The sequence below is a fragment of the Pristis pectinata genome, chromosome 11 (assembly GCF_009764475.1).
Source record: "Pristis pectinata isolate sPriPec2 chromosome 11, sPriPec2.1.pri, whole genome shotgun sequence".
NCBI classification, from domain to species: Eukaryota; Metazoa; Chordata; class Chondrichthyes; order Rhinopristiformes; family Pristidae; genus Pristis; species Pristis pectinata.
In genome coordinates, this window is record NC_067415.1 from 87,417,672 (window position 1) to 87,432,187 (window position 14,516).

General features: G+C 55.8%; 1 protein-coding gene across 1 annotated transcript in view; it reads left to right on the forward strand.

Moving 5' to 3' along the window:
- Positions 1–14,516, forward strand: part of LOC127575861 (collagen alpha-2(IV) chain-like) — a 110,027-nt gene that overhangs the window by 93,064 nt on the left and 2,447 nt on the right. The window contains exons 34-47 of the mRNA XM_052026060.1: positions 1,070–1,251; positions 2,457–2,520; positions 3,089–3,163; positions 3,246–3,353; positions 4,366–4,473; positions 5,682–5,753; positions 7,181–7,306; positions 7,451–7,567; positions 8,137–8,298; positions 9,269–9,367; positions 10,807–10,953; positions 11,752–11,868; positions 12,425–12,616; positions 13,896–14,182. Coding sequence (XP_051882020.1) covers positions 1,070–1,251; positions 2,457–2,520; positions 3,089–3,163; positions 3,246–3,353; positions 4,366–4,473; positions 5,682–5,753; positions 7,181–7,306; positions 7,451–7,567; positions 8,137–8,298; positions 9,269–9,367; positions 10,807–10,953; positions 11,752–11,868; positions 12,425–12,616; positions 13,896–14,182 — 1,856 coding nt within the window. The remainder of the gene's footprint in view (positions 1–1,069; positions 1,252–2,456; positions 2,521–3,088; positions 3,164–3,245; positions 3,354–4,365; positions 4,474–5,681; positions 5,754–7,180; positions 7,307–7,450; positions 7,568–8,136; positions 8,299–9,268; positions 9,368–10,806; positions 10,954–11,751; positions 11,869–12,424; positions 12,617–13,895; positions 14,183–14,516) is intronic.

A 14,516-nucleotide genomic window follows, 5' to 3' on the forward strand; every position in this document is an offset into this window, starting at 1 on the left:
TCTGGGGTACAGTCTCCTCCGGTTGACTTGCCCCTGGGCCAGCGGTGCCCTGGCTGTGCGTGAGGCCGATTCCCCATCCCATCGTGGCAGGTGTTGAGGGGGAGGGGGCGCAGAGCAATCCCGGCTGCGGCAGCCCCTTCTCAGCCAGAATCTTTCATCGGGCCCAGGGCCCAGCGTCTCTCTCGGGAGGCGGTGCGGCACAACCTGAGCCACCTGGCGGACGCGCTGAAGGTGCCATTCCATGAGGCACTGAGGTGTTTCTTGTATGGGCTGCTCCTGCACACTTTTCACTTCCTCGCCCCGGTCTGCTGGCCGGACACACCGTGGCGGTCCGTCTTGCCGGCGGGCGGTGAGGGGGGTCTCCATTGGAGGTCTCTCTAGGCAGGAGTCCTCCCCCTGTACATCAGGGACTTGGGGTGGAGGGTGTTGCACCGGGCAGTGCCACGCAACTGTTTCCTGAGCCGGTTCACCAACACCCCAGCCGCCTGTCACTTTTGCGGCCAGGAGGAGATGGTGTACCACATGTATGTGGAGTGCGAGAGGTTGCAGCCCCTCTTTGCCTATCTGAAGGAGCTGCTGCTCAAGTTCTGGCTGCACTTCAGCCCGACGCTGTTGGTTTACGGTCACCTGGTGGGGCGGGTCACGTGGACGATCTCCTGGTGGGTTTTCTGCTGGTCCTGGCCAAGCTGGCCATCCACTGGATGCGGCAGTGGGCGGCCGAGGGTTCCAGCAGGTTAGCTTGCCTGCCCGTCTTCTGGGCTTACGTCCACGCACGGGTGACCTTGGAGAGGGAACACATGGTGTTTACGGGCACCCTGGTTGAGTTCCATGCTCGGTGGGCCCCTCGGGATCATGTGTGTTGTGGACGGTGAGAATGGGATTTTGATTTGAAGTCGTGTATTTTGCCATAGTTTAGTTAGCACCTGATGTAGTTATGCATCTGTGTAGCTATTTTTCTTGCGATAGTTGCTGTAGTTTTTGACTATGTATGTCTTTTTGTAGTGCTTTTAGGTGAATAAACTTTTGTATATTAAAAGAAACAACACCTGTATTTCTGTTCCTCCATCAGGGAGTAAAGGAATGCCTGGACTCCCAGGCCAACGAGGACAACCTGGCTTTCCTGGAACTCCTGGACGACAGAAAGGAAAATCAGGATTCCCAGGATTCCCAGGAGAACCTGGAAGCAAAGGAATGCCGGGGGCACAGGGCCCACCGGGAATCAGAGGCTTTCCCGGGATGTCAGGGGACAAGGTGAGTATGAAGGATGTAGGAAGGATGTCGAGGCTTTGGAGAGGGTGCAGAAGAGGTTTCCAAAATGCTGCCTGGATTAGAGGGTATGAGCTATGAGGAGAGGTTGGCCAAACTTGGGTTGTTTTCTCTGGAGCAGTGGAGGCTGAGGGGAGATCTGATAGAGGTTTATAAGATTATGAGAGGCATAGATAGAGTAGACAGCCAGTCTTTTCCCCAGGGTTGAAATGTCTAATACCAGAGGGCATGCATTTAAGGTGATAGTGGGAAAGTTCAAAGAAGATGTGCGGGGCAAATTTTTTTTTTTACGGAGAGAGTGGTGGGTGCCTGGAATGTGCTGCCAGGGGTGGTGGTGGAGGCCAGTATGATAGGGGCATTCCAGAAGCTCCTAGAAGGGATTAGTTTAGATGGGCATTTTATTACTAATGTAATTGGTTCAGCACAACATTGTGGGCCAAAGGGCCTGGTCCTGTGCTGTACTGTTCTATGTGGAGGCTTTGGAGAGGGTGCAGGAGAAGTTCACCGGAATGCTGCCTGGATTAGAACGTATTAGCCATAAGGAGAGGTTGGACAAACTTGGGTTGTTTTCTCTGGAGTGGTGGAGGCTGAGGGGAGACCTGACAGAAGTTTATAAAGTTATGAGAGACATAGATAGAGTAGACAGTCAATCTTTCTTCCAGTACAGAAATGTCAAATACTAGAGGGCACAGGTTTAAGGTGAGAGGGGGAAAGTTTAAAGGAGATTTGAGGCCAGTTTTTTACACAGAGAGTGGTGGGTGCCTGGAACGGGCTGCAGGGGAGGTGGGGGAGGCAGATACAACAGCAATGTTTAAGAGGCATTTAGACAGTTGCATGAACAGGCTGGGAATGGAGGGATGTGAATCGTGCAGGCGGAAGGGAATGGTCAGCACAGGTGTGGTGGTGTGCTGTGTTCTTGGCCCCATCTGCCTTGCAAGGTGAGAGATGCTGTGGCCCGAGCCCAGAGCAGAGCTGTGAGTTGTGCCAGCAGCACTGCTCAGCAGCAGGTGAACAGATCCCTGGGATTTATCACAGTGCTGTATGTGGGATCTTACTATGCACACATTGTCAGCTGTAACTGCCTCATTCAGGCAGTGACCAAGAATGGCAGGACTTCCATGGCAGTGAAGCCCCTGGCACCAATGCTGGGGCAATGGGAGCCTTTCTAACATCTTGCTGTTGCTTTGCAGGGTCTAGTGGGTGTCCCCGGATTACCAGGAGTCCTCGGACTCCCTGGAGCCACTGGATCTAAAGGTGAGAGACACAAGGGAGGTGCTGTGCCACAGGGAGACTCAGGACCCTCTACCCTGGGCAGGGAGAGGCTGGGCATCCCTCCTGGTGTTGGGGGAGGGTCGGGGTTGATGGACTTGAAATGGTGAATGATTTGATCCAGTAGATGGAGGGAAGGTGACCTGGGGCGATTTCCCCGCCCAGCAGTGGGAATCTGGACCCCCCCCCCCGCCCCCACAAAGTCAGGGCTCAGCTGAGTGTGATGAGCTTCTGTTGGGTTTAGGGTGGGGTGGAGCAGAACAAGGTGGGAGGTAGGGGTTAGTACACACCCGCTCTGGTCTCACTGAAAGATGGGACACTATTGAAGGGCTGAATGGCCTCCTCTTGTCCTTAACCTGGTCAGGACAAATTTTACATGGGCTGGGCCAACCAGTGGCCAGGATGGACGTACTGAGAGCCGTGGGTGTGTGCAGTGTAGTCACTGCTGCTGCCACTGGCTGCTTGGCAGTGGGATCAGCAGACGTTTGTGTTTGGTAACCGTGGGGATGCAGATGTTCGTGCATCAGTAACAGCTGTTGTGACCTCGTTGCAGGTGAGGTGGGAGAGATGATGAACATGCCTGGTGGGCCTGGATACAAGGGTGACACGGGGTCACCGGGGGTCAAAGGTAAGCAGCCCGTTGCCTGGGGAATCACTCACCACCGGACTGCCTGTCATGCCCTACATACTGACACCATGGTCTGTTACAGGCAAATCTGGCCAGGCAGGTCTACAAGGACAAGCTGGGAAATCCGGAGAACCCGGCATTGAAGGAATAAAAGGGGCTCGTGGTGATCCCGGCTTCCCAGGGCAACAGGGTAAGTGACCCCTGCCAGGGGGCTCCTCATGGAAGGGGCTGAGGCCATTGGCTCCCAGTGAGGGGGGTTACACACTCCACTGGGTCACCCAGTGAGGGGGGGGTTACACACTCCACTGGGTCACCCAGTGAGGGGGGGTTACACACTCCACTGGGTCACCCAGTGAGGGGGGGTTACACACTCCACTGGGTCACCCAGTGAGGGGGGGGTTACACACTCCACTGGGTCACCCAGTGAGGGGGGGTTACACACTCCACTGGGTCACCCAGTGAGGGGGGGTTACACACTCCACTGGGTCACCCAGTGAGGGGGGGTTACACACTCCACTGGGTCACCCAGTGAGGGGGGGTTACACACTCCACTGGGTCACCCAGTGAGGGGGGGGGTTACACACTCCACTGGGTCACCCAGTGAGGGGGGGTTACACACTCCACTGGGTCACCCAGTGTGGGGGTTACACACTCCACTGGGTCACTACAGAGTGGACAGTAACTTGCTGCCTGGGGAGCAACCCTCTGTGCGGGGAGCAACCCTCTCTGTGGGGAGTGACCCTCGGTGCAGGGAGCACTCCTCTGTGCAGATAGTGTTTAATTCCTGTGGTGAGCAGTATTCCCGGCCTTTTGTTCGACCCCTGGCCTTCACTGCAAAAGGTTCCCCATAAATAGAAGTTGTTATTGGCAGAGCTTGGGAATGCTGTCCTCTCAGGAATGGTTAAATGCTTTGCACTGCAGCTCGAGGTTAAGGTCGATCTCGGCAAACCAGAATCCCCCCTCGTACCCTCGGGCCATCTCACCGAAACCTTCTCCCTGGTCCCATTGGTGGGCGGGCCAGTGGTCCCCCTGAGCTGCGGGGTCGGGCTCTGGAACTGACCTTCTGGTGAAAGACTTTGGGTAGATGCCGACTGTGGTGTGGGTGACGGGGCACCCCGCACCAGTTCCTTCTCCGTGTGCCTCCTGCAGTGGGATTGGGTGTTTCCCACTGCTGCCGCTGACTTACATTCTCTGCTTTGCAGGTTCTCCTGGATTGTCAGGTACGCTGGGTGACCAAGGGCTGCAAGGTCCTAAAGGATCACAAGGCCTTCCAGGATTTCCGGGCTTCCCAGGATATCGAGGGGCAAAAGGTACCCGTGACCGTGTGCCGGTGACTAACCCTGGTCCTGATCTGGTGTAATGGCAGATCCATGGAGATCAGCCGGCTGCAAAGTTGACCATTGGGTGGTTTCTGCTGGGGCAGCCATGGATGGGCTGTATCCATGGGTGTTTACCCAGAAATCGGAACAGAGCCCGGGTTAATCTCGTGGAACTCTGCTCCTGGCCTGGAGGCCCTTCTGGAAGAGCCAGTTCCGGTTGGGAATAGCCGAAGAGGGAATATGTAACCAGGAAGCACAAATTCAACACCAGCCTGCGGCCCACTCTTAGACCAGCGTTAACTATCAGGAATTAAAACAGTGTCAGTAAATGAAGCCATTGGTTACAGTTAAACCCACCAGCATCACCAGTGCCATCTCTGGAGAGAAGGCCATTCAGCCCTTTGAACCCCTGCTTGTTCTAGGAGCAATCCCACAGATTCCCCTGTAACCCACCCTCTCCCCACCTCTGAGGTCTGATACTCCTGCCACCCAGCTGTTCACTGGGGACAATTGCTAGTGGCCAATTAACCAGCCCACACGTCTTTGGGATGTCCTTGCTGTGCTCTCCTTACCCACAGTGTGACCTCAGGCATCGTGTCCACATGACCTCGAGGTGAGTGAGAGGGAGGAGGTGAGTGAGAGGGAGGAGCTGAATTAGCTCAGTTGTAGTAGGGAGAGTGACAAGGCTGATAACTTCTCAGGGCCCTGAGAGTCTGTGTCCCAGGGAACTAAAGGAAGCTGCTCGAGAAACGGTGGATTCATTTGGTGGTCATTTTCCAACTGTGCTGCTTTCGATCCATCAGTGCTGCTGAGCCCATGGTGGAACTACTGACATACCCCAGCAGTTGGTCAGTCCCCAGACCATGGGGTGAGGAATCCCCCCGGGGAAGCTCCTGGCCTGGTTTGGGATGTCCACCTTCATCCAGTCACCCGCCCAGACACCAGGAAACAATCTGCGTCTCTGAGGATTTCACCTCCCTCTCTAAAACCAGGGCTCCTCACCATCCTTCCGGGGCTGTTCCCAGTCAGCCCCATGGATCTGGTCAGCACGGATGAGTTGGGCCAAAGGGCCTGTCTCCATACCGTGTTACTGTGTCAGCACATTGAGCCGTGAATTTCACCGAGGTTTAACTCAGCTCCGGTCAGCGTTGGGATTCCGCGGGGAAATGTTAATCCCTTTCATTTGAATTTGCCAACAGGTTTACAGGGCCCTGACGGTTTGACGGGTTTAAATGGATTAAGAGGATCGAAAGGTTCTGTGGGATCTCCAGGTACAGTGAATGTTTTGGTGAATCATTTCTCCATCAGCAGGGCCGTGGATAAACCCAGCTGTCAGCGAGCAGGAACCAAGGATCCCCACTGCTGTCGGGCACCAGTTTGGCCATTCAGTGACCTGGCTCCTCGCTACCAGGGCTGGAGTACAATCAAAGAAAGACACATCACAGGAGGCTATTCAGCCCATGCCTGCGCTGGCCCTGTGAAAGTTTCCCATTTGTCCCTTTTCCCACACTCCCATGAGCCCCGCAGAGTTCCTGTCGAATCCCCTCCCACCGCCCTTTCAGTCAGCAAGCCCAGATCACAGATCCCCATTGCATAAAAACACTCTGCCCCTCCCTCCCCCCACCAGTTCTGCCAACCCCCTTCACTCCGTGTCCCCTGGTCACCCACCCCGTCCCAGGAAGTTTCTCCTTGTTCACTCCATCAGAACCCTTCCTGATTTTGAACCCTGCACCCTCCTCAGTCACCTGGGACTCCTGTCTCACCAGACCCCCTCTTTATACCGGCCATCTCCCCCTCCACTCTCAGTCCTGATGCAGGGACTCGACCTGAAACATCAACAGTTCCTTTCCTCCCACAGATGCTGCTCGACTCGCTTGAGTTCCTCCAGCAGATTGTGTGTTGCTCCTGATTTTGAATACCTCCATTAAATCTCCCCTTAACCTTCCCTGTTCTGTGGAGACCAGCTGCAGAGTCCTCATGGAATGGAACTCCCTCATCCCCGGATTACTCCAGCAAACCTCCTACCCTCTCCTGACTCTTGTGCTGAAACAGAAGAAGACTTTTCCTCCTCACCAGTGTCTGGGAACCTGAGTGTTTCCCTCTTCTGTGACCCGACTGACAATGGCATTGAGCTGGTGAAATGAAGATTAACACTTGCCGTTGATGTGGTCTGTTTGTTTAAAACTCCGGCATAAAACATGGATCCCAAGAGCTCAGACCAGGTGGAGAAGCTCTCAGTGCTCTGCCTGCCACTCATTGGATGCTGGCACAACTTGTGAGGCTGAATTACCTCTTCCTGTGCTCAGTGGTTGAGCTGTGGTTGGCTCCCGTAGGGAGACAAAGCTGTAGGAGTAGCCCAGGACCGATGGACAGAGGTGGGCCTCAATTGCCATCAGGACCATGGCAACACCACCCAGTATGAGGTCACTTTGGTGTGGGGGTCAGGAAGGTCAAGTGTCCAAGCCCCTGGGAAACTTCCCAAATACTCAACATGCTGCGCCCATGGGCCTTTGTTGAGTAGTTTAGTCGGTTTAACATCTCAGCCAAAGGAGGGTCCTCCAGCAAAGCTGCACTCCCTCAGGGCAGTACGAGGTTTCAGCCCTAGTTAACGTGCCACCTCTGTCTCCGAAGGGGCAGGAGATGGACGGTTGGAGTTAACCACCGATGGAATAACGTGACCTTGTTGTTTTGCCCACAGGTGTGAGCGGGAAAGGAGCTGAAGGCCAGCCTGGAGAAGTGGGTGAGAAGGGAGAGCGAGGAGCACCGAACACTCAGCTGGGAGAACCTGGTCTACCCGGACTGCCTGGACCCAGGGGTGACACTGGTAACTCATCGGAGCGTCCACATCTGACACTCACCCACACTTCACCTTCCCATCTCCAGCCCTGCATGACACCAACATTTGATTGATGAATGCAGATATCAACACACTGCCTCTCCTCACACTTGTCTGTATGGTTTGTGTCAGGTCATCCAGGTCCTGTTGGCTCACCTGGACCCCCAGGACCACCTGGACCCTTAATCCCTTCAGACAAGCCAGGAAAACCAGGCGATCCAGGACCAAAGGGGGTGCACGGAACCCAAGGTAAAGGACTTCTGATCCCATGCTATTAGTTCACTAAGTGACCACAGTTGGTCTGGACTCACTGTGACTGGTCAGGAAAGGTCTAATCAAAGGCCAAGGACCTGAGATGTTAACCCTGTTTCTGTCCCCACAGGGGCCTGGCAGCCCGACCGTGGTTGGTCAGGGGCCTGGCAGCCCGACCGTGGTTGGTCAGGGGCCTGGCAGCCCGACCGTGGTTGGTCAGAGGTCTGACTGACTGAGTGATCTTGATTGGCCGGGATTCTGAGTGATTGTGATAGATCAGGATTCTCACTAAGTTACCATGTTGGCCATTGGTCTCATGGGGTAACTGAGTGCTCCAGAGACCTTCAGGTGACTGTGATTGATTGTAAAGCTTTGACCATGCACACTGTGCATCAGGAATCAATGGAATTTGCCTGTAACTCATAGATGGTCACCAGTGTTGAGATGCCCATCTGAGGGTTGCTCCCGTCTCCAGAGTTTGAAGCATCCCATCATCTGATCCGGAGTGGGGCTCAGTGAGATGTGGGTGACTTGAAGATGTCTAATTGTGTCTTGTGTTTTCACAGGCTATCCTGGCCCACAAGGTTTGCCTGGTAGAGCAGGCTTCTCAGGGATCAAGGGTGAGGCAGGAGACCAAGGAAGAGCAGGATTACCTGGGCCACATGGACCAAGGGGCGATGTGGGGAAGCCTGGTCTTCCTGGGATCGATGGCATTCCCGGCAACAGAGGCGAGTCCACCACCTTTCCCACAGCATCTTTCAGAGCAGGGTGATGTCGTTATAAGAAGCGTTCAGAAGATCGGGCCCTCAACCACTTTCCTGCCCAGCCTCACACCCGCTAGTCCATCGACCGAACCCCTAAGGCTCTGGGGAGGGAGTTCCAGTGGTTCACCGCTGTCTGAGTGGGAACATTTCACCCCGACTCTTCCCCAAGCATCTGCGCCTAATCCTGGGTCTCAGTTTTGGGGGATTTGTCAACTTTAGTCCACATTTGTCCAGAATAAGACGTGAAATGAAGAGTTTATTAAAGAGTGAAATGCCCTGCAGGTCAGTGGGTGTACCCAATGAGCTGGTCTCAGGGTTCGAGGGGAAGCAGTACCTTAGTGTGGCCAAGGTACCTCAGGCTAGGCTGGAATCACCCTCTAGCACACAGTGGCTACAGTGTGTACCGTCTGCAACCTGCAGTTACTCACCCAGGCTACTCCAACAAACCCACCACCTCTACCACCGAGGGCAGGTGTAGGGAACACCACCACCTGCAGCTTCCCCTCTGTCACACACCACCCTGACTTCGAAATGTCTCGCTGTTCCTTCACCGTCACTGGGTCTAAACCCTAGAACTCCCTCCCCACCAGCACCATGGGAGCACCTTCACCAGAAGGACTGCGGTGGTTCACTCCCACTTTCTCTGAAGCAGTGAGGAATGGGCAGTAAACTTGACCTTCTCACTGATGCTCAAACCCCACTGTTTTTCTTTGAAAATGGGCCTCGGGTAGAGTGGAGGGAAATGTGCTTTGGGAATTCTCTGCACTCGATCCACCTCCCCTCCAGTGACAGGACCATCGAGTGATGTTGCCCAACCATGACTCCATCTGGAGTGAGGGAAGCACCAATGTCCCCGTTCACTGCACCTGCCGTTCCCGGATGTGCTAGCTCGGTGCAGTACCTTCTAACCGATCATTTCTCTGTCCATCAACAGGAGAAACGGGTAGCCCAGGGATGATGGGATTCCCTGGGCCCAAGGGTCAGCCTGGAGATCCAGGACCTCCTGGTGCGAAAGGTTTTGTGGGGCTGCCAGGTGAGTGAAGCACATTCTCCCTCTGTTCCCCTCCCTCCTGCTACACACGGGGGATGGGTTCCCACCAACACTGCAGCAGCATGGGGATTAGTGTGTTCAGTGGTACAACCCAGGCAGACCACCATGCCCACACCCAGCAGGGAGTGAGAGCACGGGCACTCCAGCCCTCCCTCACCAGCAGTTTGGCACTCACTCCCCTGGGTCATCAGTGGTGTGACCACCTCGCTGGCCCAGAGAGACAGTCCCCACCCTTTGAGATGGGATCTGGACACATCTGGAGCAAAACATCCCAACAAGGGAAGTATTGGGATCCTAGTAAAAGGCCTGAGTAACCTCCTCACTATACAACCAAGAGGCAAGAGCTGGAATAGTTTGTACCAGGGCCATTGACTGACCAGATCCTTCCCTTTGGGACTGAATAGCCTCTTGTTCCATAGAAACAAAGAGATAAGGAGGAAACCATTTGGCCCTCCAGCCTTTGGGAGTATCCGAGTATTGCTCAGATCCAACCCCTCAGCAGGCACCCATGGATGGAGGTGGAGATGGGGGCCAACTTCCATCAAAGGTGCAGCTGGAGGAGGATGGGAGGTGGGTGGGGCAGGGTGGGAGACGCTCCCACTGCTTTGCCTACTGTCTCATTGGTTCGATATGGGTGGAGAAATGGCAGGTGGAGTTTAATCTGGGCAAGTGTGAGGTGTTCCACTGGGAGGCCAATGTCAGGGGAAAGTACACAGTTAATAACAGGGCCCTTAACAGCATTGGTGTACAGAGGGATCTTGGTTAATAGCTCCCTGAAAGTGGCAACACAAGTAGATAGGGTGATAAAGAAGGTGTACGGTGTGCTTGCCTTCATCAGTCAGATGTTGAGAATAAGAGTTAGGGAGTTATGCTGCAGCTGTGTACGTTGTTGGTTAGGCCACGTTTGGAGTATTGTGTGCAGTTCTGGTTGCCTCATTCCAGGAAGGATGTGAGGGATTTGGAGAAGGTGCAGAAGAGGTTCACCAGGATGGATTGGAGGGTTTTAGCTGTAAGGAGAGGTTGGACAAACTTGGATTGTTTTCTCAGGAGCGTCAGAGGCTGAGGGGTGACCTGATGGAAGTTTATAAAGTTATGAGAGGGTAGACAGAGTTTTTCCCAGGGTGGAAATGTCAAATACTAGAGGGCACAGGTTTAAGGTGAGGGGGGAAAGGTTAAAGGAGATTTCCCAGGCCAGTTTTTTACACAAAGAGGTGGGTACCTGGAACCTGCTGCTGGGGGAGGTGGTGGAGGCAGGTACGATAGCAAAGTTTCAGAGGCATTTAGACAGGCAGGGAATGGAGGGATCTGGATCATGTGCAGGCAGAAAGGATTAGGCATTGTGGTCGGCACAGACCTGTTGGGCCGAAGGGCCTATCCCTGTTCTATGTTGTAACGCTGTCTCTGCTCTGGCTGGGCTGTAGGTGTGGCGGGACCACCGGGTCCTCAGGGCCCAGTCTCTATTCCTCAGCACGTGGTGGCTCCCAAAGGTTCTCCTGGGCTGCCAGGGGCCCCTGGACAACGTGGACTTCCTGGATATCCCGGGCCAAAGGGACTTCATGGTGATCGAGGTGAGACTGAACATTCTCCCCAGAGGTCTGACAACGCGCACTGCGTGAACGTGAGAAACATGGGCAGGGCAGGCCATTCAGACCCTTGATCCTGTTTCACCCTTCACTGGCTGATTCACCTCACCCCCAGATGTCCTGATCCATGTCCACAGGTCTACTACTGAGCACGCAGTGGTTCCTAGGGAAAGGATTCCAGGTTCACAGTTCCCAAGGGAAGACCTTCCTTCCCTCAGTTCCAACAGCCAATCCCTTCAGTTCCAGGTGCCTCTGAGTAAGTTTCCCACCACAGGATCACCTCACACCCTCCTGAACCTGTCAGTATCTGCCAGCCTCAGTCATCCTCTCCTAAGATGTCCCGAGAAGTGATCCAGTGAATCCCACACTGCCCTGTCCCCAAGGCCGGTCAGAGACTCTGCCTCCTTCCCGAGCTCCCAACGAGTCTCCCGTGTCTGATTCTTCCACCTGGGATGCCCCACCTCAGCATTATGGGCTCACTGACTGCAGGACCACTCACTCCATCGGCCTGAAGCACAAGCGACCAACAGATGGTCACTATTCAATTGCTGTATGTGGGGAATTGGCTGCAGCAGTGACCGCAGTTGTGAAAGAATGTATTGGCTGTGAAGCACTGGGACAATCCAAGGTCCTATAGAACTGCAAGGCTGCCCTGAACATTGATTCTGGATTGGCTGAGGTGGTGGGGGTGGGGTTGGTTTAGCTCATTGTTTCTCTCCTCACTTCCTGCTGGTTCCCAGCCGGGATTCCCCAATCCTATGACGTTGCTGTCTCTCTCAACAGGTCCTAAGGGTCCGAAAGGCCACTTGGGGTTCCCCGGCCCCACCAGCTTGCCCGGCGTGGCTGGCTCGCGAGGAGATCCCGGTTTGATGGGACAACAGGGTCCACTGGGATTTGAAGGTATGAAGCCTCCTGGCAAACAGGTCAAGGAGTGAGAGGTCACCTCTCCCCATTCAATACATTGTTAGCCTCTCCTCTCTGCCCCAGAACCCCTCGTTCGAAGCTCACACTTCACAAACCCAGGCTTGGTATCCAACTCCAGTACAGATGTACAATACTGCCCAGGCTGAATAGAAAACACTCAGCACGTCAGGCAGCATCTGTGGAGATGGAGAGAGAATTGTCATCAGAACTACAGGATAACCATGTCTGTCATGTCTGTGTGTCTCTCGTGTGTCAATCTGTTGGTGTTGTTGTGTCTGTGTTTGTGACTGTATGTGTGTGTCTGTGACACTCTATGTGTCACTGGGTGTCTGTGACACTGTGTCACTGTGTGTATGTCACTGTGTGTGTGTCACTCTGTGGAGAGGTACAGACGGAGACTACTTGCTGCCTCGTTGTGTGGATTTGAGGCACAAACGCTCCCCCTTTTGTCCTGTGTCCCTGCGATGTCAGTGAGGAGCCGCACCAGAGAGTATCTGGTGGGATGGGTCTAACGTCGCCTCTTGCTTCACAGGAGCACCAGGACTTCCAGGTGTCCGCGGCATGACAGGAATGCCGGGTCGGAGCGTCAGTGTCGGATATCTCCTAGTGAAGCACAGCCAGTCGGAGCAGGTCCCACCGTGTCCCCTGGGGATGAACAGGCTGTGGGAAGGATACAGCCTGCTTTACGTGGAAGGGCAGGAGAAATCCCACAACCAGGACCTGGGTACGTTGGGGGAGAGCCGTGTTCCTGCTCCTGTTACTGGGGCAGGGTCCGATAAAGTCACAGGCAGCTCGGGAGCAGGAGGAGGTCACAGCAAGCCTCAGACTGATCCTGTGTCCACACCGGACAGAGAACTCCCGAAACCCGTGCGAACACTTCTCATTCCATGAGGTCTGACCCCCGATTCCCAACTCAGCTCCCAGTTCCGGCCCCTCCAGCCCAGGGAAGCAGCCCCTCGGTGCCGTCCCCCCACCACCACCACTGAGACGTCCCCACCCCAGGGTGCTGGGTCCCAGTGAGATCACAAACCCCTCCCACCCGGCGGCCCCTCGGGTACCACCCCCGGCGCCCCCACGGGTACCACACCCAGTGACCCTGGTGCAGTCTCACAGCCCCTGTAATCCAGTGAAGCGCATTCTCCTGAGGCCAATGTGACTCGGGATTCCCAGGGTGGGGGTGCACGCTCTCTCCTTGGATAGGCTGCAGTCTGGCGGTGGGTCAGGGTCACCATGGGGGGCACGGCCCCACACAGACACTGTGACTGTGCCCCAGCACACAGCCCTGGAGCAGACGGTGTGGGGCAGAGAACACAGCTTGGCCCTCGGCTCCCAAACAGAGCAGCGCTTGGGGGTCATCGGGGGCAGGAACACAGGGCCCCATAAGCCGCTCAGTGTGACCTGCTGCTGAAGTCCTCGGCCTCCCCTCCCTCCTCATTACCCCTCCCCTCCCTTCCCTTCCATCAGCAACCCCCCCACCACCCCTTACATCAGCTCCACCCTGCCCCTCCCGCTGCCTCAGGTGTGACACTGAGATGCCCAACTTTTCCGGGTGGGGGCCATTGTTCCTGGGCGTGCGGGGGGAGGGGGCCGCCGGTCCTGGTGTGGGGGCTGTGCTGGGCCCGGTGTCAGGGGTCAGCTGCAATCCCGGGTGTGTGGAGGGGGGCTGCGCCGGGTAGCTGTTACTGGGGGCCCTGACGAGCTGTCTCCTGCCCCAGGGTTGGCCAGCCTGGGTGTGGGTGGTGGGGGTAGGCAGCGGTCCTGGGTGTGGGCTGCAGCCAGTTGCTGTACCGGGAGTACTGACCTGCTGTGTCCTGCCCCAGGGTTGGCCGGTCCCAGTTGTGAGGGGTGGGCTACGGCCGGGTTGCTGACTGGGGGCACTGACCTGCTGTTTCCTGCTCCAGGGTTGGCCGGTCCTGGGTGGGCTGGGTGTGGGCTGCCCGCCCAGGGGTGGGCTGGGCCGGGTTACTGTACCGGGGGCACTGACCTGCTGTTTCCTCCGCCAGGGTTGGCCGGCTCCTGCATGCCTCGCTTCAGCACCATGCCCTTCGTCTACTGCAACATCAACGAGGTTTGCCACTTCGCCAGCAGGAACGACAAGTCCTACTGGCTGTCCACCAACGCTCCCATCCCAATGATGCCAGTCGCCGATGGAGAGATTAAGCAGTACATCAGCCGGTGCTCGGTGTGCGAGGCTCCCTCACTTGCCGTGGCCGTCCACAGCCAGGATATCACCATCCCCATGTGTCCCCTGGGTTGGCGCAGCCTCTGGATCGGTTACTCCTTCCTCATGGTAATGACCTTCCACTCTCACCCCACCGTAACTCACTGCATGTCACAGGCCCTTTGGCCCACTGAGCCTATGCTAGCTCTGTGAAAGCATCTCCAGTCACCTCCCCTCACCCCCCCACAGCCCTGGCACTTATTTGCATGCCTCTCTGGTGACGGTTGGGAAGTTCCCGTTGATCCTCTGCAACCTCATCCCAGATCAGCCCGACAACATTCCCTTCCTCTCCAAGTAACACAAGGCAACAGGAGCAGGAGGCGCCACCGTGCCCCACCATTGAACTTGATCATGGCTGATCCGTGCTGGCCTCGGCTCCTCTTCTGTGCCATTTCTCCATATC